Consider the following 26,888-nt stretch of genomic DNA (forward strand, 5'->3'; position numbering starts at 1 on the left):
TTCCGTCTGGTCCTTGCGGCCACCCTGAAGGAGGCATCGGGACTTGAGGCACAGCGCCCTCTCTGCATCTCTCACATGGGATCAGGCTCAGAGTGCCCTGCTCTCTCCAAACCTGCCATATCTTGGCTGGAGGACGCCTGAGGCCCATGAGGTCCTCATCAGAAGCATCAGATGCAAAACCAGGTGGGTAGGAGACAGTAGCCACTCTTCGGGTCTCCCCCCGTCCCCTGTGCTGCATCAGCATTTAAGGCAGTGAGACCACCATTAGCAAAACTGTTCTTCAAACTCTGGGAGCCTGGAGCCCACTCTGCACAGGAAGCCTGGCTCAGATTGATTATTATTGACAGAGAAGAATTTACGGTGCTGAGTCTGAACTGGAGCTGACAAGATGCTGCTTAGCAAGAGTCATCTCTCATCCACTTCATATTTCTCTGAGCAAGGGAGGGAGCAGAAAGTTAAGAGACTGTTTTTAAAGCAGAAAAAAAAAAAAAAAAAAAAAAAGCTCAAAGAGGCCAGGTGGTTTGACATGAGGAGGGGATAAGCAGGCTAGAATCCAGAATAACCTCTGGCTGATGACAAAGGGATCTGGCCTTTAGGGTTTAAGAGTGCAGTATGATCCTCACAATCCTTGGGGATTGGGATGGGGCCTTTGGACCCAGCAGAAGTGTGAGGACCTCAGGGACCCAGGTCCCGTGGGGTCTGGTTCTCCTCCTAGTCGTACACTGTGTCACACGTGGTGATGACATTTTGGGAAGACCTGGCTCCAGGAAGCACACTCCCAAAAGTGTGAGCCAAAGAAGGTCAGAGGCAGGGGCCACAAGCGGTGATGCTCTCTGTGCTGTCACCTCGCTTCACTCCTTGTCCTGCTGCCCACTTGCTCTTCCACCGCTCCTCCCGCACCTCCCCTTCCCCCCTCCTGCTGGATGGCTCCAGGAACTGAGGAGGGGATCTGAGGGCAGGCGGGACACAGGAGGACCATGAGCTGACTTCATCAAGACCTTAATTCAAGACACAGAGGCATAAGGGAGGTGGTAGGAACGTAAGGTTCTTTATTGATTTGTTAAGCAGTTTCCCGGGAGGCAACTCAGGCATGTGGGTCAGGTGCCGAGACGCAAAGGCTCCTCAGCATTCTTTTGGGGGTTGAGTTCATCAGCCAGGGCCAGCAGGTCGGTCACCAGGGCATCCAGCAGCCCATAGACCTGGAACGATGGGGTGAACATCATAGGCAAAGGCTTGCTCTATGGAAAGCACCTGCACAGGGGAGTGTCCCCACCCTGAGCGACAGCTGAAGAGGGGAGAGAACTAAAGTTGTAGAGATAAAACTGAAGTTTCTGTACAACTTTTGTTTTTGCAAATAGTTTTGTTTTTTTAAACAGTCTGGGGTGGAATCCTGTACTGCCCCTTGGACATATGGGGACATAAGGTTAAAGGGGCGACTCCAGGGAGGCCCAGGGAGCAGTGCCCATTTAGTCCCTCCGGGTGGCCCAATTCTACCCTGGCCACCTGGAGACCAACCTTCCTTCCAGTAAGATCACAGATCCATGTACTGAAATGTCTCCAAGGCTGTACCCTCTAGTGAGGCTGTACCATATAAGCCTCAGTAAGTTGATTCTTAATTCCAAAGAGCTAAGTAAGAGTCTACTCCATGGGTCCTCAGAGCCCTATGATTTCTTTCTAGACCCCATGGACCTTCACAAATCTCAGTGATGTTATCAGAAGCAAATGGAGCTTTGGATTAAATGTGATCAAATGCACAATGCAATCCCAGTTACTCAGCTGTCCATACCAGAAGAAGACAAAGCATTGCCATTAGACTCCTTGACATATCTTACGTGGCTTTGTGGATCTCCCTTCCAAAACCAACAACAGTGACAAAAAGAACAGAACACAACATCTAGGTGAATCCCTAAGGACCTACTGCTTAAGAACATGCTTTATGATAAGTTCTCTCCAGTGTTTCAAAACCCTTACAGCTGCTGGGAATTCCCTCTACGTGGTGCTCACCCAAGGAAGAGATCTCTCAAGACACACCAAAGACGGAGAAGAAGAGGGAGCAACAGAAGGGAAAGGCTTTTGCTCTGCGCCCCCAGCATCTATTTCCAAAGAGCAGCCAGAATGATCTAAAGCATGAATCGGACCGTATTCCTCTATTCAAAACAGTGTATCCTCACAGTGGCCTGCAAAGCCCCACATGACCCAAGAGTCTCTCTCTTGGTGGACTCTCTGCCCTCTCTGCTTCTTCTTGGCCCACTCCCTCTTCTACCCACGCCATTCTCCTACATATCCACATGGCCACTCCTCACTTCTCTTCAAGTCTCTGTTCAGTGTCACCTTCCAGTGAGGCCCACCTACCCCCACCTGGGCTATCCCTATCCCCTAGCCCTGGCTGCTCTTTTTCCCATAGTGCTCATCACCTAACATGCCACGTTTGTTACTTATTCATGAGGTCTGTCTTGAATACTAGAATGCCCTTCACAAGGGCAGCTTTGCTTCCATCACAGATGCAGTAGGCACTTATTGTTTGTGGGATAAACAGAGTGAGCCAGGGAGTGAGGGAGCAGAGGTCGGTATGTAGGGCAGGTGTGAGTGACGGGAGGGCTGAGTGCCAGGTTCTTTCCCTCACCTCAGTGTGCAGCCTGTGGGTATATTTCTCCATGACCAGGGGATCTATGGGTTCCTGAGATGGGATGATGCTGTCAGGGGCAGGCTCGTCCAAGGAAAGCCTATCCCGACTTAAAGATTTTGCCGGCTTCTTGTCATCCTTTGTTTTATGCTTCTTGCTGTTTAAACGGTCCTGCTTGGAGAGACACAGGCACGCCCAGCCTTCAGTAGCTCCTAAGGGAGGTCCGGGACCTTTTCAAGAGCAGCTCTGAGGGGAGCAGGGGCATTACGCTGGAGTGACCGCCCACTTTCCGCAGCCCCTCCTAGCCCTTCCCCAGCCCCAACCCCAGGCCCAGAACATGTGCCACATGCCTCTTTCCCAGGTGACAGCTTGGCTCCTTTTTTATCTTCTTTGTCTCTGATTCCAAACTGCTTCTTTTCCTGGGATGCCCCTTTCCGGTCCTCCTTTCCCACTTTCCCGGAAGTCACCTTCACTTCTGTGACAGGAGGTGATTTTCGATCTAAGGGAAGTGAATGGAAGACAAATAGCCTGTGGCCTAGCTGACCCCACAGGCAGGAGCTGGGAGAGCAAAGGGCCCTGGGACAGCCGTGTTCAAGCTGTTTGAGAGAATCCCCACCAACGGGAGCAAGGCCCTGGGTCAAGTGCATGACTGTAGGGCACGGGGGAGGGGCCCAGGCTCTAGTCCCAACTCCACCATTCTACCACGTACAGGATGGCAAGTCATCTCGCCTCTCTGGGACTCCACCTGTAAAACATGGGGGCTGCACTAAGGTGATTGTTAATGTTGCTTCTAGGTCCCAACTGCTGGCAGCAGATAAAAAGCAGGAGGCCTACGCCATGGACCAACCTCACAGAGGTTCCACCAGAAGCACACAAATGGCTAAGGCACCACTGCCGCCTGGGCAGAGGGATGGGAAAGACTACGCAGAGGTGCACAGTGTCTGACCTTGCTCTTCTGGCATGTCCAGGTAGATGGTCTCCTTCTCAGGCAGGCCCAGCAGAGCCCTCAGCCACAGGGAATGGCTTACCAGGCTGTCAATCAGATCTCGCCACAGCTGCAAACTAGACAGCAAGACATATTGGAAAAAAGCCATCACCACTCATTTGCCCTTGAATCTGTAGAGGCTTGGTCCTTCTCTTCTAAGACACTGGTACCAGGAACTGCTATGGAAAAATGCCTCTGTCCAGCCAGCATCTTCACTGGCCCCTGTGCAATAGCTGGGATAGGGATCGGGCTTTCCTTGGTGGCAGCCAAGAAAAAGTGGCCTGGGGATAAGGTTAGGTCAGTCTTGAATTAATTCCAGCTTGAAACCATTCCCACTCCAGCTTGGATCCATTCCCACTGGAGGGGCTAGACCTGCATAAGATTCGCAGGATGAAGCTCCTGGAAATGTGTTCTGAGGGCCTTACAGAAGGCCCCCAAGCCTATCCAAGCAAGTTCTAAACAGGCGATGGGAAGGCTGGCAACGAACTGAGGCTTTTCATGGAACAGCCCCTCTTCTCACTGTCCTCTGCTATTTTACCTGGTCACTTATCTGCTCATCGAGAAGAAACAAGGAAAGAAGAGGGGAGAACATCAAGGTGCTTACTCTGATATGACTCCTTCCCAGAGGGTGGCCGGCACAGGGAAAGCAGCTGTAAGGGATGCTGTGGCAGCTGCCAGAGCATAAAGGGTCTGCAGAATTTTTCAGCTCAGCCCCCTAAAGTCCTGGGACTGCCTGCCCAGAACCCCTGGCCAGATGCCGCAAGGGGCAGGCATGGACGCAGTTTTCCTGGTGGGGGTACCTACCACATCTGGTACAGGAAGTCAGGGTGCAACGGCCGCGGTTCCTGGCACAGCTCCAGGGCTGCTTTGTTGAGCCTGATTAGGGCGTCTTCTCTCTGGTTCTCCTCAGGGAGTGCCATCACTGCCTGGCAGGTCAGAGGTACCATGGGCAACCAAGGATACCAAGGGTTCCCGCATCTTCTACCAACAGGTGTGGGGTAGTGAGGGCGGGGGGCCAGGAGGGGATGCAGCCATGGAGAGTCTGCCTGGGTGCCTTCTGTGGGAGTCTGCGCCCTCCCTTGGAAATCTGTACCCCATGAACCCCTTTCCAAGGGTCAGAGAAGGATCTCCTCTTGCACCACAGTGGCCGAGGCACCCAAGATAAAGAGATGACCGAGAGATTGCTTTATCTGGGTCCTCAGAAGGTTGTTTCTCTGCCCATGGGGATGGAAGGGGCTGCAGAAGCATGGGCACCTGGCTGTGCCAGGGCTGGGAGGCACCTTTCTGAAGTCTTCCAGGCAGAGATTCCACTCTGGCAGGGGAAGGCCATCCAGTTCCCAGGGGCTCCTGATGCTCTCCGGATCCGGGCTCCCCTCCACTAGGATCTCCTCCATGATGCTCTTCCGCTGAGAATGCCTGACCCCTAGCCCAGTCTTCTGAGACCCAACATGATCCTGGGAGTCCTTGAGGGCCTCAGTCTCCTGCCGGGGCAGTTGAGGGTCTAACGTTGGGCTCTTAAGGTGTGCAGAAGACTCGATCTTCACTGAGGTCTCCTCCGAGTAGGCTGACGGGGTTGCAGCAGCCTGGGCCCTGGGGCTGAGGTGCCCCTCCTCGCCGGGCCTGGCCTCCTCAGCCTTGAGGGGCAGCATCATGTACTGGCGCCACAGACTGTGCAGATGTTGCACCACCTGGTGCTGGTAATGCAGCTGCAGCAGAGGCAAAGGGAGGCTTGTTGGGGCGGGGGGAGGCTGCGACATGAGGCACCCGGAGCCTGTGCCAGCCTGCTGTAGCTTCCGGTTCCCTCGAGGAGCGCTGATGGAGGAGGCAGGAGGAAGCTGGCAGGAGCTGCTGGGCTCACAGGGCTCCTCACTCCCCTTTCAACCTGAGCACCTCCAACTTAAGGCTTCTTACACATTTGGGCTTCCAAGGAAGATTGAGTTTGAATAAGAAGATTTTGAAGCTCTGTTATCACCTAGCATTCACTTATAGTAGCTAAGTTATCTTGGGCAAATTACTTAACCTCCCTGGGCCTCAGTTTCTTCCATGTAAAATGAAGATAGAAAAAGTACCCATCTCATAGGGCTGCTGTGGAGAAACAGAGTTACTCAAGTTTCTCAGAATAGATCCTGGCACACAAAGGGTTTGCTATTACTTTCTCCCAGGGCAAGCACAAACATGGGCAGGGGCCAGCGCTGGGCCTGTACCTGAGGATTCCTATGGTGGAACAAGTCCTCCTCAGTGACAGAGGCATCCACAGGTGACTGTGCACGCTCGGGGGTCAGGATCCCCCTCAGAAGCTCCTGCAGCATGTTCTCTACGATGGTGACTGCTTCATGGGAAGCCAGCTTGCTCTGGGGAAAGGGACATGGCATAAGCAGCAGCTCAGGCTTTCAAAACCCATGTTGCATCCTCAAGGGGAGGCAGAGCCCCAGAACTGTCTGCCTTCCTGTCGACAGAGTTCTTGCCATTGTCTGTCAGTCTGTCTGTCTGTCTGTCTGTCTGTCTCTCTCTCTCTACTCGTACACACATACATGTACTCTCCTGTTAACAGACTCAACCCCCCCAGTTCTCCCCAAAGATCCTTGTTCCCTGAAAGAGGCTGAAAGGATCCAGAGGAAGGGACAGACCCAGAAAAGTTGTTCCTTCACGGGGCCAAGAGGCCACACAGTCAGCATTTCCCCCAGATAAGGAGGAAGGGCAAGGCTCAGGGACCACCTTGTTGAGAGCATGACTTAGCCACGTGGTCATTGTTACAGAAAATAGTGGAGGGGCATCTCGTCAGAGAGGCTGGCCTGATAGTCAGCAGTAAAGCAGACGTTACATTTGTCAAAATCACCTTTGTTCATGAGGGGTTGAACCCAGCTGAAGTAGCTGGCTTGTGTTTGGGGGCCACAATGAATTTTAAAAAAAGCACATCTTTCTGCAGAATCCCACAGAGAGCAGCACCAGATGGCCAGGCTGCAAGCTTGATGGGCCAGCACATTCCCACTTCCCCCCTCACACTCCCTCCTGGTGCCCAGCTCACTAGTTAGCGTTCTGTCTGGTTTTGTCTGGTTTTGAAGTCTTGCAAGTTAAATGCACCTCCACTGGATAGTACCAGACAACAGTGTCTACACTTACGCAAGTACTTCCACTCAGTCTGCATTTTAAGGGTCAGTCTCATTTCTTTCTAATGAAGTAGGGCCATGCACAGTAGAGCTCAAAGCTGCCCCTTCTCTTGCCTGCTCACCTATGTTTTACATCACAAACCCCATGTTTTACATCACAAACCCCCAAGCAGTGGTTTTGTTTTATAAGAGTATCTGTTTTTTAAAAGTTCACCTCTAGGGCTGGAAGTAACAAGATCCCTGCAGGCAGTGCCAGGAAGAACACTATGTTAACCTATGGAGTGTCCACAGGGGCTAAGATCTGGCGTCCCTTACCTCTAATAACTTCCTCTCATCCCGAAAAATGTCCTGGGCCAAGGAGACTGCATGGAGGTTGACTTGCAGGAGAGCACCTCCTAATAGGGTAGGGTGGGTTCCAAATTCCCAACACTCCCTGAAGATCCCAGCATTCAAAGATTTGAAGAAAAAGGTAAAGTTTTTAGTTTTTCCAGGCAGAATTACACCTGAGAGGGACAGAGACAGGTTTTTCACCAGGTGGGAACCGCTGAGCCCCAGGCCTGTGTGTAGAAAGTTAACTAAGCCTTGGTTAGGGTGACCGACTGTCCCGGCTTGTGAAGAACTGAGGGCGTTCTTGGGATGTGGGTCTCTAGCCTCAGGCCTGCGTATATGGGCAACTGTTTCTGCCCCTGGTGGCTCACTCGCGCGTTCTCAGGTGCTCTACCATTCCCCCAGCTGATGGGAACAGGAGATGGCACACTTCATGGAAGACATGGGATGGACAGGTGGGAAGAGGGGCTCATGCTTGCAGGGCCTGGGCATGAGTGAGACTTGGGCTGTAGGAGGGCTGAGTGGGCAGCTTCCCCCAGGTACCTTCCCGATTGTTGAAGTAAAACCTCTGCATCCTATTCCTCTTCAGGTCTTGGAAAGAGTCCCACTGTGACCGCCGCCGCCAGTCGTACCAAACGGCCACTGTGCCATTATTGACCACAGTCAGTTCCGAAGATGTTTTCTCCCCTTCTAGAGTTTCAAAGGTCAAGCGGACAGCAATTCCAACATGCCTCTGGGGAGAGAGGAGGTCTGAGAGATATCCTGGCCTAGGGTGAACAACTCAGCCCGGTTTGTCAGGACTTTCCTGGGTTTGGCACTGGAAGTCTCCTGCCCTGGGCTTCCAGGGCCTGGCCACTCTCAAACACATAGGCATCATACACCAAAAGTGGCTGTCTCTGCCATCAACAGTAAGAAGAGGAGATAAAACAGATTTTATATCTGATGAACATCTCTACTCCTTAACATCTGAAGAATAGTTTAAGTGGGCCTTAGGAAATATTACTATGAACTACACTGTGGAGGTGATGGAATTCCAGATGAGCTATTTCAAATCCTAAAAGATGATGCTGCTAAAATGCTGTACTCGATATGCCAACAAATTTGGAAAAATTCAGCAGTGGCCATGGGACTGGAAAATGTGTTTTTATTCCAATCCCAAAGAAAGGCAATGCCAAAGAATGTTCAAATTAGTGTACAAGTGCACTCATTTCACATGCTAGCAAGATAATGCTCAAAATCCTTCAAGCTAGGCTTCAGCAGTATGAGAATTTTCAAATGTACAAGTTGGGTTTAGAAAAGGCAGAGGAACCACAGATCAAATTGCTAACATTCTTGGGATCACAGAGAAAGTAAGGGAATTCCAGAAAAACATCTACTTCTGCCTCTTTGACTATGCAAAAGCCTTTGTGTGGATCACAACAAACTATGGAAAATTCTTAAAGAGATGGGAATATCAGACCACCTTACCTGTCTCTTGAGAAACCTGTATGCAGGTGAAGAAGCAACATTTAGAAATGAACATGGAACAATAGTGCATGTTAAGTCACGTTAGTTGTGTACAACTCTGTGGGACCTGATGGGCTGTAGTTTGCTAGATTCCTCTGTCCCTGGATTTTCCAGGCAAGAATACTGGAGTGGGTTGCCATTTCCTTCTCCAGAGGATCTTCCCAACCCAGGGGTTGAACCCAGGTCTCTTATGTCTCCTGTATTGGCAGGTGGGTTCTTTACCACTAGTGCCACCTGGGAAGTCCAGACTGGTTCCAAATTGTGAAAAGAGTATGGTAAGGCTATATATTGTCACCCTGCTTATTTAATTTCTATGCGGAGTACACCATGTGAAATGCTGGGCTGGATGACTCACAAGCTGGAATCAAGATTCCTGGGAGAAATATCAACAACCTCAGATATGCAGATACCACTCTAATGGCAGAAACAGAAGAGGAACTGAAGAGCCTCTTGATGAGGGTGAAAGAGAAGAGTGAAAAAGCTGGCTTAAAACTCAGCATTCAAAAAACTTTGAGATCATGGCATCTGTTTCCATCACTTCATGGCAAATAGAAGGGGGAAAAATGGAAACTGACAAATTTTATTTTCTTGGGCTTCAAAATCACTGTGGACAGTGACTGCAGCCATGAAATTAAGACACTTGCTCCTTGGAAGAAAAGCTATGATAAAACTAGACAGTGTATTAAAAAGCAGAGACATCACTTTGCTGACAAAGGTCTGTCTAGTCAAATCTATGGTTTTTACAGTATTGTTTTTACAGTAGTCATGTATGGATGTGAGAGTTGGACCATAAAGAAGGTTGAGCATCAAAGAATTGATGCTTTCAAACTGTGGTGCTGGAGAAGATTCTTGAGAGTCCCTTGGACTACAAGGGCATCCAACCAGTCAATCCTGAAGGAAATCAACCCTGAAATTCATTAGAAGGACTGATGTTGAAGCTGAAGCTCCAATACTTTGGCCACTTGATGCAAAGAGCTGACTCACTGGAAAAGACCCTGAGGCTGGGAAAGACTGAAGGTGAAGGAGAAGGGGGCGGTAAAGGATGAGATAGTTATAGCATCACGGACTCAACGGACATGAATCTGACCAAACTCGTGGAGATAGTGAAGGGCAGGGAAGCCTGGAGTGCCGCAGTCCATGGGGTCGCACACAACTTAGGGACTGAACAATAAACAATGACAAAGCCATTCCTGTTTGAGGTTTGCTGATTTACATGCTTGGGGACTAGGTACAAACTGGGTGGCTTGTGACATTCTCTTTTCAGACTTGTGACTTTATTCTGGCTCAAGTTAATGTTGCTGTTAACATTTTCAAACATATGCTGAAGGCGAGATCAGATAAAAATGCAAATAGGAGAATATTCAGGCTCTTGTGACTGCCACAGTCACCTTGAGACTGCCTCACGAGGGAGGCCCTTCCAGCAGGTGGGTGAGGGTGAAGGCAGTTTTACCTTGTCCTCTGAATTACTGCCTCGGATCCAGCAGGCTGGCTTCCCACAGAACAGCAGAGAAGGGCCAAGAACAGGCATAGGAACCACATCAGGGTAATTGGCCAATAAGTCTCTGTAAGACAATCCAATGATGTATTTTTCCTAAGCCTGCCCCAGTCTTGCCACATGGAGCCCATGGAGATGGCTGCCAGAAAATGTGGAGATGTGCCCGGCTCTGCCCTCCAGTGGAGCATCATCAGCTCCATCCTGCTCCATTTCTGCAATGGCAGGTTCTTGGACATAAGAAGAGACTCTTCACGCAGAGGCACACAGCATTAGGGGAGTCTGGAGGGGCCCCATTTATGAGCAAAGGAATGTCTAGGAAAACCCCCTTAGGAGTTGGTTGCTGGAAGAGAGGAGATGGCGGTAGTACAGTAAGCACAGGCGTTCCTTCGAATGGGCTGGAGGAGGGGGTGACAGCCATGAGCAAGAGGCTGGGGTGGAGGCACTCAGGTTCCAGGAGGGAAGCCTGCCTTAGGATACTTGCAGGTGCTGGGGAAGCCACACTCTCCAACTGCTCTCCCTCAGGCCCAGGGCCCAACTCACAAGTGCACTGTGTCTTCAGAGGAGCTCTCCAAGCTCCTTTCAAACACTGAATAGTCTTCTACCGTAACAGTGGAGAAAGGCCGCCCTTTGCCCACCACCTCCAGGCCATCAATATCCTCAGAGAGACGGAGAAAGGAAATGTTATTTGACTGAAGACAGGCCCCATCCCAAGGGGCTTCAGACGAGGCACAGAGGCCTTACCAACCTGCTGGCTAAAATTCAGCTCTGCCATGATGCTCTGCAGCTCCTTGCGTCGACAGGCCAGAAACAGGCTCCGATCCCAGGTGTAGCGGTACCACGCATCCTTCTGGGCTGGCAACCCTAGAGCAGGGTCCAAGAACCCTAAGCACAGGCTGCTGCCATGCCCCCTGCCTACCCATGTTCAAGGGCTCTGAGAGTACCCATCCCAGCACCGTTGCTGGGAGAGCTGAAAACACAGCTTCCTCCTCCAGGCCCCACACCTACTGCCTCAGCAGCCCTTCACAGGACTCCGGCAAAACCAGCTTCCAGACCGTCAATTTTTTGGATTATAATAAAAATAACAATAGCAGCTACCTTTTATTGTGTTTAACAATGAGTCAGAACCTCTTAATACACACCATGTCTCATTTAACCCTCTCACAACCCCATGAATGGGAAGCTGAGGACCAGAGAGGTTAAATAACTCACTGGTGTTCACAAATTCAACACAGCTGGGACCTGAACCCAGGTGGGCTGGCAGCCTTTAAAGCAGTGCTGACCATTAAAAATATGATGCAAACAACAAATGCAAGCCATGAATATGTAATCAAAATTTTCAAGATGCCACATTTAACCAGGTAAAAAGAAACAGTAATATATTAACCCAGTATATTAAAAATATTATCATTTCAACATGTAATCAATATGAAAACTATTAATAAAATCTATTTGTCCAAACTAATCTTCAAAACCCAGTGTGTAGTTTACACTCACAGCACGTCTCAGCTCAGACCGGCCACGTTCCGGGTGCTCAGCAGAGGAGGCTCAGAGCAGTTAAGGACAGTGATGCCCTAGAGCTGGGCCCCTCCCACCACTGCTCCCATGGTCTTACTGCAGGGGACTGGACCACCACACCAGAACCCTGATCTCTTACCCCCAAGGCCAGTCTCCTTTACATCCCATTCCTCACCCATCTCTGCCTGGATGGACCAGGGCTTCTTGATCTGAGTGACTGGCTCCACGAGGCCATGCTGAGTTTTTGTCTTTGTCATTACCAGACCCGTCATTTCGTCTCCCATGTATTCCAGTTGACTCCAGAACCCACTGGCCAATTTGCAGCCCTGTCAATAGAGGACAGATGAGTCAGACTATCTGAGCGCATTTGAGAGAGGTAGGTGGGAGGCCTGGGAAGACAAGAGCTCTACAGGCTACAGTTGCTCCCTCTGGGGGATTCAGGCTGCCCTGAGAACAGAGAAGAAGCACAACTTTCTTATTTGCAGGCTGCCGTGTTATATGTTGACCTGGCCCCAGAGAGGGCAAGTTGGTCCAGGCACTGAGATACCAGAGCACATCATGATGCCCTGGGGCGACTGAAAGCTGGAGCCTCAGGTTTTAGGAGACAAAACCACAACAAAGACTATTCTAATAACGTAGTACCTGTGATATCTTTCTCCTCAAACTAACGGTGACCACCACAGGCCAAATTATTTATCTGGCCAGTCCCTGAATGACAAGTAATAGAACCAGTAATAACCTTGAGGGTTTAACAAAGCTTTGTACTGGATAGATTTTTTTTGTCCCCAGCTGTCCAGACCCCTCCCACAGGGTGCACTGTTCTTACCTTCCCATCAGACCGTGTTGCCAGCATTCGATCAAGGAGCTCCCGTTCCTCCTGGATCTGTCTGTACGCCTCCCCTGTGTGCATCAGCAGCTCGCTGACTGGCTTCTTCAGCCGTTCTAAAGAGAACCAAGAATGCAATCCCACCACCAAATCCAAACAAGTAGGGGCCTGAGCTCTCTGAACTGATTAGCTCCAGTCACTGGGCTGATTTCATGACCCACTAAGTACAGGAAGCAGTTGGGAGGACTCAGCATAAGCCTGAATCCAGGCTCTGCGGGTGAAGGGGGAGAAAAACACAGCAGCAGAGCCTCAGTGCTAGGTGAGGCCAAGCAGGCGTCCTGTCCACTCTGCTCACCACTGAGAGCTTCCTGCTGCTTCTTCCGAAGGGCTATGTTGCGCTGCCAGTTTTTCAGAAAGTTGTGCTGCACAGGCGGGACCCAGGGAGGATGTGCCTTCTCTTCTTTTGGGGCTTCCTGCTTTGGCTCTTCTTCAGTTGAGATGAGGGTCATCAGACAGGGTGGGGTGTGTATCAGCTCAGCCAGCTGAAAAGAACAATGTGAGTGTGGAGGGCCAGGGAAGGTGTGGCAGCGGGGCTGAGCAGACTTCTCCAGGCCTAAATCCCTGCTGTCCTCCCTTTCTGCCGAGTCCCTCCTCTCCAGGACCACAAGGCAGCAAGTGACAGAAAGCAAATCACAGCACCAGGGGTGCTGTCAGTCCCCTCCCACCCAGAACGGGAAGACTGGTCAACGTCCTTTCCTGTGTCTGTCCTCCTCCCAGCTGTGGTTGACACCCGCACCTGCTGCATGACGGCACCATTTTTATTGGACCCCAGGCCTTTTAACACCTGAGAGATTCTCTGCCTGGAACCAGGAAACTAAAGGAACTGAGAGAGAGAAGTGCTGCACGATGAGAAAGCTGGGAAGACAGACAGTCTCTCCGTGTGGCCCTGGGAGCTGTGGGGAGCCACCTTCCTCCACCATGCGGACGGAGGAGGGGAAATAAAGCTGGGGTGCAGACAGCGGTGGCGGAGGGGGTGGGCTCAGTCTGATGAGAGGCAGACATACGCTGCCTTTGGGTTCCTCCAGGCTCTTGTCTCCTTATAGTGAATTCCTGACTTCTGCTGAAGCTAGCTTACGTAGGCTTCACTGTTTGGGAGGAAGGGTCACTTATCACCTCAAATTCTGCAACCCCAGTCCTGCTGGACTCTGCCAGGTGGTAAGACTGCCATGACCTCAGTGATTTCTCTCCCTCCGGCGGCTCTGTACAAACCAACCTGGGTGTTCCCTCGAGCAATTGCAATTCTCTTAAAGTCCTGGAGACTCCCCAGGATGTGGTGGGGCAGGATCTGGTCACTGCCATGGAAGATGTCACCTGGTCCTGGAAGCAAAAAGAAGAGGCAGGAAGGCAAGCTATAGCCAGCTGGTGCTCCGACAGGGCCCCACATTCTCTCCAGGATGACTCATGAACTTTGATGCCAGTGCACACCAGAGTAGTCCAGGGGCTTTGTGGCCGCATCTGGAGTAGCAGGATGTGCTACTAAGTGTGAGACCTTCCTCCTATGATCCTTGGGTTTGGGTTTACGGATGATATATCTCTGGGTAATTACATGTTTATCTTCTGTTTCAATAAGGCGAGGAAGATGTTGCTAAAAAGAAATGAGACAGAGATTTCACATGAGATCAAAAGGAGGGAAAAAGCCACCCTTCTCCTCTATCCTAATTCTTGGTGGAATTCCTGAAGGCAGACAAATTTGTTTCTCTAGATCTGTCCACATGTTCTGTTGAGGAAATGCCTTTGTAACAGCTATGAGACTTATTAACATCCTGGGGAAAAAATAAAAACATCTCATGCCTCCAGATGGTTCAGGTGAGAAGTGGCTCACTTTCCCAGGAGAAGGAGGGGGTTCTCCGTATCTGTAACTCATTTTCCCTTCTGTGAAAGGCGGATGGCCTCACGCGCCTTTATGGGAAGCACGTTACTTCATACTTTCATTTCTCTGTGGTTCTGTACGAATCTTAGGAATGTTAACAGGACATAGTAAATTCTGTTGGATGCAAAAGTGAACAGATTCGTGTCTGATGGATTCTTGCATGGAATCAGACATTCCCTCTGAGTAGGGAGGCAGGGGATAGGCAATGGACATGGTTGATGTTCTAGACCACCCAGGTGGCAAGGAGAGGTTCCTGCCGCAAAGGATCCCTGGACCTCATCCTTACCTTCCTCAAGTCTTCCTTCTTAATGGCTAAGGCAAGAATGTCATCTCCTTGTAGCACATTGCTAACAGGCTCAGGTTCTTCCTGAATTGGGGGTGTGGGCTGTTCAGGTACCTTTGCCCGCTTCTTTTCTGAAGAGGAGCAGATAATACAAGTGTTTAAAAATAGATATTTTTTTACTCCATGGTGGGGAGGGCGGCCAAAGCTGGACACCTGGATGGACAGCAGAGGCTGCCAAGGTGGCCCGGGTAGCACTTTGTGACGGGAGCGCTGGGGTGCTGGGGTGACGGGAGCGCTGGGGTGACGGGAGCGAGTGCTGGGGTGACGGGAGTGCTGGGGTGACGGAGTGCTGGGTGACGGGAGTGCTGGGGAGGGGGGGGTGACGGGGGAGTGCTGGGGTGACGGGAGCGCTGGGGTGACGGGAGTGCTGGGGTGACGGGAGGCGGGTGGGGGGTGGGTGACGGGGGGTGACGGGGTGATGGGAGTGCTGGGTGACGGGAGTGCTGGGGTGACGGGGTGACGGGAGTGCTGGGTGACGGGAGCGCTGGGGTGACGGGAGCGCTGGGTGACGGGAGCGCTGGGGTGACGGGAGCGCTGGGGTGACGGGGTGACGGGGTGACGGGAGTGCTGGGTGACGGGAGCGCTGGGGTGACGGGAGTTCTCTTTTGTAGGTCCACGCCCATCCCCCAAACGGTGGCTGAGGCTTTGTAGCTGAAACTGAGATCAGAAGTTCTTTCACTCTAGGCTGTACTACTTATAGCTGGACAGCCTTGAGTACATTTGGTCTCAGTTTTCTTTTGTAAAAAGAGGAAACTTGAACTAAATAAGTGGCTCCCAAACGTTAGTTAAATGTCTGCCTCAGAATCTCTTGGGAAGTTTTACAAATACAGCTTCCTGGCTCCTGACTCCCTAGGTGACTCTGATGCAGTGCTCTGGGACAACTAGACATTTTCTCAGTCTCCTCCCCGCAGTGATGGTACTGTCCATTCTTCTGGGTGAAGGCACTAGGTTTCCTAAGACACTGATAAAAATTTGGATGCTCTGGGAAAAGCAGAACATTCACCACTGGCCATTCACATCACATTCTTCCATTTAATAAATACTGTTTAAACATCTTCTCCTGAGAAATCTGTATGCAGGTCAAGAAGCAACAGTTAGAACTGGACATGGAACAACAGACTGGTTCCAAATAGGGAAAGGAGTACATCAAGCCTGTATATTGTCACCCTGCTTATTTAACTTATATGCAGAGTACATCATATGAAATGCCAGGCTGAAGCACAAACTGGAATCAAGATTTCTAGGAGAAATATCAATAACCACAGATACGCAGATGACACCACCCTTATGGCAGAAAGCGAAGAAGAACTAAACACTTCTTGATGAAAGCAAAAGAGGAAAGTAAAAAAGTTGACTGAAAACTCAACATTCAGAAATCTAAGATCATGCATCCGGTCCCATCACTTCATGGCAAATAGATGGGGAAACAATGGAAACAGTTTTATTTCTAGTTTTATTGGAAAGCCTCTTGGCTTTCTTTATTTTGGGGGGGCTCCAAAATCACTGCAGATGTTGACTGCATCTGAGTGATTAAAAGACACTTGCTCCTTGGAAGAAAAGCTATGACCAACCTAGACAGCATATTAAAAAGCAGAGACATTGCTTTACCAACAAAGGTCCATCTAGTCAAAGCTATGGTTTTTCCAGTCGTCATGTATGGATGTGAGAGCTGGACTATAAAGAAAGCTGAGCGCCAAAGAATTGATGTTTTTGAACTGTGGTGCTGGAGAAGACTCTTGAGAGTCCCTTGGACTGCAAGGAGATCCAACCATTCAGTCCTAAAGGAAATCAGTCCTGAATATTCACTGGAAAGACTGATGCTGAAACTAAAGCTCCAATATTTTGGCCACCTGATGTGAAGAACCGACTCATTTGAAAAGACCCAGATGCTAGGAAAGTTTGAAGGCGGGAGGAGAAGGGGACAACAGAGGATGAGATGGTTACATGGCATCACCGACGCGATGGACATGAGTTTGAGTAGGCTCCGGGAGTTGGTGATGGACAGTGAGGCCTGGTGTGCTACAGTCCATGGGGTCGCAGAGTCAGACACGACTGAGTGACTGAACTGAACTGATATGCTGGCCACTGTGCTAGGCTTTGGGGATATAAGGCAAAGTCTTAAGCTTCAAAGAGCACATCCCTATGGGAGGCAAGACTGTGAAACACACTCAACTTGGGTGACTGTGGGAGCATCTGGGGGCCTCAGTCCAGTGTGTGGAGTGGTCATGGAGGGCTTCCTAAGGAGGTAATTAACTGAGAGCTGAAGGATGATGAGAGGCAAGGGAAGGGAAGTGGAGGATAGGAATTCCAAAGAGCGCAGCATGACGAGGCCTAGGGGCAAGAAAGGATAGAGCACACATCTGAAACTCAAAGCGTGTGTTTTCAAATAGCTAGAGTGCAGGGAGGCGGGAAGTAGGAAGCAGTACTGGGACAGAACAGTAGCAGCCATATCACGAAGAACTTAGTGAGCCACGTGAAGGGCTTCAGTTTGTACCTTGTGGGCCACAGGACGGCAAGGAGTGGATTAGTGGGTACAAGGATGAGCACAAGATCACTTAGGAGGCTACTGCAGAGGTGAAGTGATTAGGATACAGTTCATGGCCCAGGAAGAATGTGGAGAGATCTGAACCTGTATCTCTCATGCGCCAGGGCATAGGACTGAGGGTGCATGGCACAGAAGCAAGTTACTCCCCAGTGAGGACACACTCCCTGCCTTCCTTCTACAGAGGTGGCTTAACAGTCAAATGCATCTCTTTTTTCTGGCTGGTATCCTCTTGTGTGTTGCCCTCTGGTTCAGAAAGTTTTGAAATAAGACCCTACAATCAAGAGAAAAACCTAAAGCACTGCCTTTAAGGACTTTAAAACACAACTTGGTTTTGTGCATTGTTTCTCATGGTATTCTAATTTTTAAGAAGCAGTGTCATTAAAACATCAAGGTAGGTGTTTTGGTTACCATCATCAAACTACTTTTTAGAAAATGCCCACATACTCAGTGGCCATAAAAACCCAAGCCAGAATCAATTGAAATATATTAATAACTCTGAACTTTGCACATTGGCCAGAGTCCATCTCTGCAGCAACGGGGTCAGTAGAAACTCAGGAGCACCCACCAGCCAAGCCACATGGACCTGCACACACAGACATACAAGGGGCCGAGTGGCTTGGCCACAGGTTCTGGTCCCGCCCCCAGCAGATGGGGAGCTCCTTCCACCTCTGCAGAAGGAAGGCCTGGGGTGTGCCGTCTCTCCTTCACCTCTCCCTTCTACCCAAAGTACCAAAGGTGGTGACAGCCCAAGAGAATTGGTACCAGCTGAAGACCTGCTTTTATAGATATTTTGGTATTATTTATATTCTCCAGAAAATTTGCTTCCTCTATCACTCTGGCTGGTTCTCCATCTTCTCAGGAGATTAAGCATCTCCAGATAGGTGTTTTTTTTTTTACTGTTCAGTTCAATTCAGTTGCTCAGTCATGTCAAACTCTTTGCGACCCCATGAACCACAGCACGCCAGGCCTCCCTGTCCATCACCAACTCCCGGAGTCCACCCAAACCCATGTCCATCAAGTCGGTGATGCCATCCAGCCATCTCATCCTCTGTCGTCCCCTTCTCCTCCTGCCCTCAATCTTTCCAAGCATCAGGGTCTTTTCAAATGAGTCAGCTCTTCATATCAGGTGGCCAAAGTATTGGAGTTTCACCTCCAATATCACTCCTTCCAATAAACACCCAGGACTGATCTCCTTTAGGATGGACTGGCTGGATCTCCTTGCAGTCCAAAGGACTCTCAAGAGTCTTCTGCAACACCACAGTTCAAAAGCATCAGTTCTTCAGCGCTCAACTTTCTTTATATTCCAACTCTCACATCCATACACTGGAAAAACCATAGGCTTGACTAGATGGACCTTTGTTGACAAAGTAATGTCTCTGCTTTTTAATATGCTGTCTAGATTGGTCATAACTTTCCTTCCAAGGAGTAAGCATTTTTTTTTTACTGATGGGTATATAATTACCATGTACCGATTTATAAACTTTCAACATTGCTAAAGGTTTCTGAAGTAGAGTGTATGCTGTGCTATTGCAGACAGTCAGGGAATGGTGTGTTCTAGTTAATATTCATAGAAATACACATTTACATGTATACATTTTAAACTTCAATTCACCCTAGAGAATATGCATGTATAGCAAGTACCTTCTATGTACTATAAATTACAGAGAAGATGGTATTAAAAGGTGAAGATATGGCTCCTTCTCTTGAGAAACTGAAAGCACCAGCAGACACACACACATACCAATCACAACATGAGAACCTAAATTAGTGAGACAAACAATAGCTTCAGTTCCACAGCAAAGAAGGAACAGGTGGCTGTAGATGGTAAAGTTAGGACTCTAAGGAAAGTTTCGGAAGAGCAGCTACAGGGGTCAGAGGCAGCTTCACAGGTTAAGTTAGACCCTGAAGGTTCAGAAGCCTTTGCATAGGCAGAGCAGCAGAAGTATTTCGGGGGAGATCATGACCAGAGCAAAGGCAGAGGTGGGCTGAGCGTGGCATATGTGAGGCGCGGTGACACGGAAGGCCTGCGGGTGACATTGGGGATGAAAGGGAAACCAAGGCAGCACCTCTGTAAACTAAGTCTGGAGCATCTGATCGTTCTCTGTCGGCAAGGAGGAGGTTTGTTTCAGGAGAGCGAGTTGATGAGAGCGGCACTTCAGAGACTCATTCGGCGAGGGTAGGCCAGGAAGACAGGAGAGGCAGAGACAAGCTGGGGCAGACAGGCAGGAAGGGCAGTCCTGTGGGGGTCATGCCAGCACCTGAACCGCGGTTTCCACGGGGTTGAAGCATGTCTCCTACTGAACCTGTGGAGGCCCAGCTAGTTCCAGTTCTTTGGCCCAGAAACCCAAGCTGAATGGGGGCTCCTGATAAGACACACAGCGGGCACTTCACCCATGTCCTGATAGCTGTGAGAGGATTAGAGACCAGCCCCCTTGTACAGGGAAGTCAGGTGACACCTCAGCTGAGCTAGCCCAGGCAGCGGGAAGCAAGGTTCTCAGGTGTGTAGGAGGTACAAGGTTGGGAGAGGGGAAGGAGGGAGCTATGGAGGGAAAAGAAACCTGGGCTCTTAGTCTTTCTGCTTCCTGTTTCATCTAAATGCTATTCTTTATTAGTGTTGATTCAGGTCTTTGGGAAATTCTGACCCCACAGTTGCACTGGAGGAACCGAGGGGCTATCCATACCAAGGCTGAGCTTTAATTGATGGTGGAGAGGCATCTGGGAGTCTGGGAGATTTCCCAGTTTCTTAGCAACAAGAGCAAGAAGAAACCTAGAAGTCAAAGGGCTCAGGTCCCTAAACAGGTTTTGCTTGCCTTTTTGCTATAATTCAGATTGTGGAGAAACATAACAAAAGATTACAGTTGGTGATTAACTTTATTATATTGGAAGGGGTAGGAGGGAGTATGGCCCAACTACATTAGAGGCTTTTCCTCAGGTATTTAGAAGGGAAAAGTTACCTTACATGCCTTTTTTCTTTCCTCACCTTAATGCATATTCTTAAATCAAGGTCTGGCCACAGGACTGGAAAAGGTCAGTTTCCATTCCAATCCCAGAGAAAGGAAATGCCAAAGAATGCTCAAACTACCACACAATTGCACTCTACTGTAATTTACTGCTAGTAAAGTAATGCTCAAAATTCTCCAAGCCAGGCTTCAGCAATACGTGAACCGTGAACTTTCAGATGTTCAAGCTGGTTTTAGAAAAGGCAGAGGAACCAGAGATCAAATTGCCAACATCCGCTGGATCACTGAAAAAGCAAGAGAGTTCCAGAAAAACATCTATTTCTGCTTTATTGACTATGCCAAAGCCTTTGACTGTGTGGATCACAATAAACTGTGGAAAATTCTGAAAGAGATGGGAATACCAGACCACCTGACCTGCCTCTTGAGAAACCTATATGCAGGTCAGGAAGCAACAGTTAGAACTGGACATGGAACAACAGACTGGCTCCAAATAGGGAAAGGAGTACATCAAGGCTGTATATTGTCACCCTGCTTAAAAATAGCTGTGAAAAGAAGAGAGGCGAAAAGCAAACGAGAAAAGGAAAGATATAAGCATCTGAATGCAGAGTTCCAAAGAATAGCAAGAAGAGATAAGAAAGCCTTCTTCAGCGATCAATGCAAAGAAATAGAGGAAAACAACAGAATGGGAAAGACTAGAGATCTCTTCAAGAAAATTAGAGATACCAAGGGAACATTTCATGCAAAGATGGGCTCGATAAAGGACAGAAATGGTATGGACCTAACAGAAGCAGAAGATATTAATAAGAGGTGGCAAGAATACACGGAAGAACTGTATAAAAAAGATCTTCACGACCCAGATAATCATGATGATGTGATCACTAATCTAGAGCCAGACATCTTGGAAAGTGGTCAAGTGGGCCTTAGAAAGCATCATTATGAACAAAGCTAGTGGAGGTGATGGAATTCCAGTTGAGTTGTTTCAAATCCTGAAAGATGATGCTGTGAAAGTGCTGCACTCAGTATGCCAGCAAATTTGGAAAACTCAGCAGTGGCCACAGGACTGGAAAAGCTCAGTTTTAATTCCAATTCCAAAGAAAGGCAATGCCAAAGAATGCTCAAACTACCGCACAATTGCACTCATCTCACACGCTAGTAAAGTAATGCTCAAAATTCTCCAAGCCAGGCTTCAGCAATACGTGAACCGTGAACTCCCTGATGTTCAAGCTGGTTTTAGAAAAGGCAGAGGAACCAGAGATCAAATTGCCAACATCTGCTGGATCATTGAAAAACCAAGAGAGTTCCAGAAAAACATCTATTTCTGCTTTATTGACTATGCCAAAGCCTTTGACTGTGTGGATCACAATAAACTGTGGAAAATTCTGAAAGAGATGGGAATACCAGACCACCTGACCTGCCTCTTGAGAAACCTGTATGCAGGTCAGGAAGCAACAGTTAGAACTGGACATAGAACAACAGACTGGTTCCAAACAGGAAAAGGAGTACGTCAAGGCTGTATATTGTCACCCTGCTTATTTAACTTATATGCAGAGTATATCATGAGAAACGCTGGGCTGAAAGAAACACAAGCTGGAATCAAGATTGCCGGGAGAAATATCAATAACCTCAGATATGCAGATGACACCACCCTCATGGCAGAAAATGAAGAGGAGCTAAAAAGCCTCTTGATGAAAGTGAAAGAGGAGAGCGAAAATGTTGGCTTAAAGCTCAACATTCAGAAAACGAAGATCATGGCATCCGGTCCTATCACTTCATGGGAAATAGATGGGGAAACAGTGGAAACAGTGTCAGACTTTATTTTTTTGGGCTCCAAAATCACTGCAGATGGTGACTGCAGCCATGAAATTAAAAGACGCTTACTCCTTGGAAGAAAAGTTATGACCAACCTAGATAGTATATTCAAAAGCAGAGACATTACTTTGCCAACTAAGGTCCGTCTAGTCAAGGCTATGGTTTTTCCTGTGGTCATGTATGGATGTGAGAGTTGGACTGTGAAGAAGGCTGAGTGCCGAAGAATTGATGCTTTTGAACTGTGATGTTGGAGAAGACTCTTGACAGTCCCTTGGACTGCAAGGAGATCCAACCAGTCCATTCTGAAGGAGATCAACCCTGGGATTTCTTTGGAGGGAATGATGCTAAAGCTGAAACTCCAGTACTTTGGCCACCTCATGCGAAGAGTTGACTCATTGGAAAAGACTCTGATGCTGGGAGGGATTGGGGGCAGGAGGAGAAGGGGACGACCGAGGATGAGATGACCGGATGGCATCATGGACTCGATGGACGTGAGTCTGAGTGAACTCCGGGAGATGGTGATGAACAGCGAGGCCTGGCGTGCTGCGATTCATGGGGTTGCAAAGAGTCGGACACGACTGAGCGACTGAACTGAGCTGAACTGAGCTGAACTGAGTACATCATGAGAAACGCTGGGCTGGAAGCACAAGCTGGAATCAATATTGCTGGGAGAAATACCAATAACCTCAGATATGCAGATGACACCACCCTTATGGCAGAAAGTGAAGAGGAACTAAAAAGCCTCTTGATGAAAGTGAAAGAGGAGCGTGAAAAAGCTGGCTCAAAGCTCCACATTCAGAAAACTAAGATCATGGCATCTGGTCCTATCACTTCATGGGAAATAGATGGGGAAACAGTGGAAAGTGTCAGACTTTATTTTGGGGGGCTCCAAAATCACTGCAGATGGTGACTGCAGCCATGAAATTAAAAGACGCTTACTCCTTGGAAGAAAAGTTATGACCAACCTAGAGAGCATATTCGAAAGCAGAGACATTACTTTGCCAACAAAGGTCCTTCTAGTCAAGGCTATGGTTTTCCAGTGGTCATGTATGGATATGAAAATTGGACTGTGAAGAAAGTTGAGTGCCAAAGAATTGATGCTTTTGAACTGTGGTTTTGGAGAAGACTCTTGAGAGTCCCTTGGACTGCAAGGAGATCCAACCAGTCCATCCTGAAGGAGATTAGTCCTGGGTGTTCTTTGGAAGGACTGATGCTAAAGCTGAAACTCCAATACTTTGGCCACCTCATGCGAAGAGTTGATTCATTGGAAAAGACTCTGATGCTGGGAGGGATTGGGGGCAGGAGGAGAAGGGGACAACAGAGGATGAGATGGCTGGATAGCATCACCGACTCAATGGACGTGAGTCTGGGTGAACTCTGGGAGTTGGTGATGGACAGGGAGGCCTGGCGTGCTGCAATTCATGGGGTCGCACGCAAAGAGTCGACACGACTGAGTGACTGAATTGAACTGAAATGAAGGTCTATTTTTTTTTAATTATGTTTCTGACTTAATTAAATTTTTTTATTGAAATATAGTTGATTTACAATGTGGTGTTAGTTTCAGGTGTACAACATAGTGTTCTGTTATATGCACACACACACCCATATATATAATCTATTTTTTTCAGATTCTTTTCCCTTATAACATATTATAAAATATTGAGTATAGTTCCTTGGGATATACAGTAGGCTAAAACGCTGTTCAACAAACAAAATTTCCTCTTACTAAAAATAAATATGCAGTGAACAAAATCTGTCCTTGATTTGTTTACAGTAGAAAGTTCAAATCTGATATGATCTCCAGAAACTAGGTAAGCAGGAGGCAGTAACTAGGAAAGCCCTTGACTGCCCTTGGGAAAGAAGACCAGTTATTTTTCTCTTTCTCTCCTGTTAAAACGTGCTATTATGAAAGAGCATCTCAGTGTAGCCTAGAGTGGACTTCTATACTATAAAAAAGCATTAAAGAAAGCCATTCTTTCCAGGCCTCCCAGGGAATCCTACTGACTCCAGGCCTGCCCCCTCTTCACACTGACCTTGTATATCATGATTTATGACTAGCAATTGTCAAGATAAAAATCATCTTTTTCAGAAAACTTTCCCCTCTAATTCTTACATGCAGAGTATATCGTGTGAAATGCTGGGCTGGATAAAGCTGGAATCAAGATTGTGAGGAGAAATATCAAGAACCTCAGATACATAGATGATACCACCCTAATGGCAGCAAGTGAAGATGAACTAAAGAGCCTCTTGATGAAGGTGAAAGAGGGGAGTGAAAGAGCTGGCTTAAAACTGAACATTCAAAAAACTAAGATCATGGCATCTGGTCCCATCACTTCATGGCAAATAGATGGGGAAAAAATGGAAACAGTGACTGACTTGAAGACTTGAGAGTCCCTTGGACTACAAGGAGATCAAATCAGTCAATCCTAAAGGAAATCAACCTTGAATATTCACTGGAAGGACTAATGCTGAAGCTGAAACTCCACTACTTTAGCCACCTGATGCGAAAAGCTAACTCACTGGAAAAGACCCTGATGCTGGGAAAGACTGAGAGGGCAGGAGGAAAAGAGGGCAACATAAGTTGAGATGCTTGGATGGCATCACCAACTCAATGGACATGAGTTTGAACAAACGCCAGGAGATAGTGAAGGATGGGAAGCCTGGAATGTTGCAGTCCATGGGGTCGCAAAGAGTCAGAAATGACTGAGCAACTGAACAACAAGGCCTGGGTCAGGTGCTCTGATCCCCCTTAATACCTATGGGCACTCATATTATAACCTTTATACTTGACTGGTTTCTCCACCTCGGTTTCCTGAGGACTGGGGTCCCGCAGTTACTACCAATAGTCTTGTTGTGCAGCACAGTGCCCACACCCAGCAGACCCTGGATAAATGCAAACAGCAAAAAAAGACTGAAGAGGAAGCGGGTTGTACATGGGAACATGCCCATGGCAGTCAGCCTGCTATCAAGGCACCCAGGGGTCCTCCCACTTGCAACCAGAGGAAGCACAGAGGCCAGGAAGCAGGCATGTCCAGTGACGTCTTCAGGGTAAACAAGCGGTTGGTTTAGTCTCTAAGTCCGACTTGCAACCCCATGGACTGTAGCCTTCCAGGCTCCTCTGCCCATGGGATTTTCCAGGCAAGAATACTTCAGTGGGTTGCCATTTCCTTCTCCATAAACAAGCGGAACAGGGGTTTAAACATGTGGCTAGAAAGGCCACATGGTGGGAAAGGTGGTCAAAAACAAAACTGGCAAAGTTAAGCATTTCTTCTGGTTTCCAGTAAGGCTCTTAGGTGACACCTCCCAGAGAATTCCACGAAGGTTATTGGTTTCACCATCTTAACAGGTTTCTTGCATTCTGTCCTGAGTTTCTTTTCCCAAGGACCCCATGTCCTGGCCCTTCTACTCTTAAACTCTTTCCTGGATCTTCTGCACCCCACCAAGGCAAAGGTCTCCACCTTCTACGTCCCAACCTAAGATACTGTTCTAAGTCTTCAATGTCTTCCTTCCCAAGGTCATCTCCCGGACAACTGATCCCTGAGACGTCTGTCAGTAGCCTGCTTCCTTTGTCCCCATCTTCAAGGCCCTGTGCCCTGTATCTCCCTTCCCTGAGGTTCTCTGCCTTGTACACCATCCCCAGGGCCCCATCAAAGGTATGGGGCACGCCGTCCCCGTACCCCCTTCCGGCATGATCGTTACCTCCATCCTGGGGTCACCCCCATCCTCCAGGCCCCGTGTCGTGAATCCCAAGAACCCTTGCCCCTGTAAGGGCTTTCCTGAGCTCCCAAGGCAGCCAGCGCCAACCTTTCACGCTCTCTGAGGCCTCCAAGAATCTGTTTGTAGGTATTCTAAGGCGGGACTCCTTCTTTAAAGACTTCATGGTGCCGCCCGGACGGCGGAGAGCGTGGCTCAGAGCCGCGGGGACCGGGAAAAATAAGGCTGTACGGCAGCCCCCGCGACCCTGCGGGCGCCCACCCGCCCGCCGGCAGCAGCCGGGGCGTCCATAGCAACCAGCGCCCCGCACGAGGGCGCTCACCCACCGAACAGCTTGGGCGGAGACTGCTTGGAAGCCACCTTTTTCATGGTGCCGAACCTATACGCCAGCCGCCGGCCAGCTCCTGTGTGCCCCCAACCAGGACCGTGACGTCACAGGCGGCGCCGGCGAGCGCTGAGACGTCACTAGCCAGACGGGCGGGGCGGAGCCAGGCCGGGAGGGAGGGTGGGGAGGGGGCGGGGGAAGAAACGGAGGAGGCAATAAGTAACCACACCACGCCCCTCCCCGCCCTCTCCCGCTGCCGTTTCCCGCAGCCCTTTCCCGCTGCCCCTCCAGACGCCCACCGCCGCCTGCAGCCCGGCTCCCTCCGCGCTCCCGCTGTCTCTCGGCCCCGCCGCACTATCGCAGCGGGATCGATGACCCTTTCGCTCCGTGCTGAAAACCCCCGATGGCTTCTCGTGGACTTCAGTAGTCCAGTGGCCCCTGCCTGTCTTCTAACTTGCGCCTGGTGGCCTTCCCCACCCACTACTTACCAGACAAGTCAAGTTTTACGCAGATTTGAGGACTTGGGGCTTTCTCACACTGTTTCTGTGCCTGGAGATGCTGCCTTTGACCCACCCCTACTCCCAATTTAAAGTAGCCCTTTCTATTGTCTCAGTTTTATAAATGTACCCAGTATATATTTTTTCCCTAATGCATTCTGGAATTATTGTGTTTAAGTGGTTGGCCGCTGTCTAAGAATATAAACGCAGTGAGAGTGGGGCTGGCTTGTCCTTTGTCCCCATCCTAACTCAAAGTTTAGCAGATAGCAGTGGCTCAGAAACTGTGGAATAATGAAGGGGCCTAGAGCAAGACAGAACTGGATTCCAGTCTTAGCTCTTCTTGTTTATTAGCTGTGTGATCTTAGGCCAGTCTCTTGACCT

At 49.1% G+C, this 26,888-nt stretch overlaps 1 protein-coding gene across 7 annotated transcripts; it reads right to left on the bottom strand.

The window, feature by feature from the left end:
* Positions 1,025 to 26,140, bottom strand: MYCBPAP (MYCBP associated protein). 7 transcript variants are annotated; one of them, XM_018064880.1, is made up of 20 exons: positions 26,012 to 26,140; positions 14,601 to 14,728; positions 13,870 to 14,029; positions 13,658 to 13,761; positions 12,740 to 12,926; positions 12,385 to 12,500; positions 11,734 to 11,884; positions 10,789 to 10,904; positions 10,584 to 10,699; positions 9,999 to 10,110; positions 7,586 to 7,775; positions 7,031 to 7,218; positions 5,813 to 5,959; positions 4,889 to 5,314; positions 4,413 to 4,534; positions 3,570 to 3,685; positions 3,333 to 3,368; positions 2,974 to 3,122; positions 2,624 to 2,794; positions 1,025 to 1,199 (listed from the first exon to the last, which is right to left on the bottom strand). In XM_018064880.1, the coding sequence occupies exons 1-20, from the start codon at positions 26,052 to 26,054 to the stop codon at positions 1,098 to 1,100; spliced, it is 2,880 nt and encodes a 959-aa protein (XP_017920369.1). In that variant the 5' UTR covers positions 26,055 to 26,140; the 3' UTR covers positions 1,025 to 1,097. The 7 variants fall into 7 exon arrangements, with proteins under 7 accessions (XP_017920369.1, XP_017920368.1, XP_017920371.1 ...); XM_018064879.1 differs by having other exon boundaries at positions 2,624 to 2,797; XM_018064882.1 differs by lacking the exon at positions 3,333 to 3,368.

Source organism: Capra hircus, chromosome 19, assembly GCF_001704415.2.
Source record: "Capra hircus breed San Clemente chromosome 19, ASM170441v1, whole genome shotgun sequence".
NCBI classification, from domain to species: domain Eukaryota; kingdom Metazoa; phylum Chordata; class Mammalia; order Artiodactyla; family Bovidae; genus Capra; species Capra hircus.

Bases quoted from the DNA above. Each gene is read 5' to 3' on its own strand.
- MYCBPAP (XM_018064879.1), bottom strand. From the start codon at position 26,054: ATGAAAAAGGTGGCTTCCAAGCAGTCTCCGCCCAAGCTGTTCG. The intron at 10,111-10,583 runs GTGAGTTGGGCC...ATTGTCTTACAG, and splicing joins TCTGAAGACACAGTGCACTT to AGACTTATTGGCCAATTACC. The intron at 5,315-5,812 runs GTACAGGCCCAG...CCTCTGCTGCAG, and splicing joins TCCACCATAGGAATCCTCAG to CTGCATTACCAGCACCAGGT.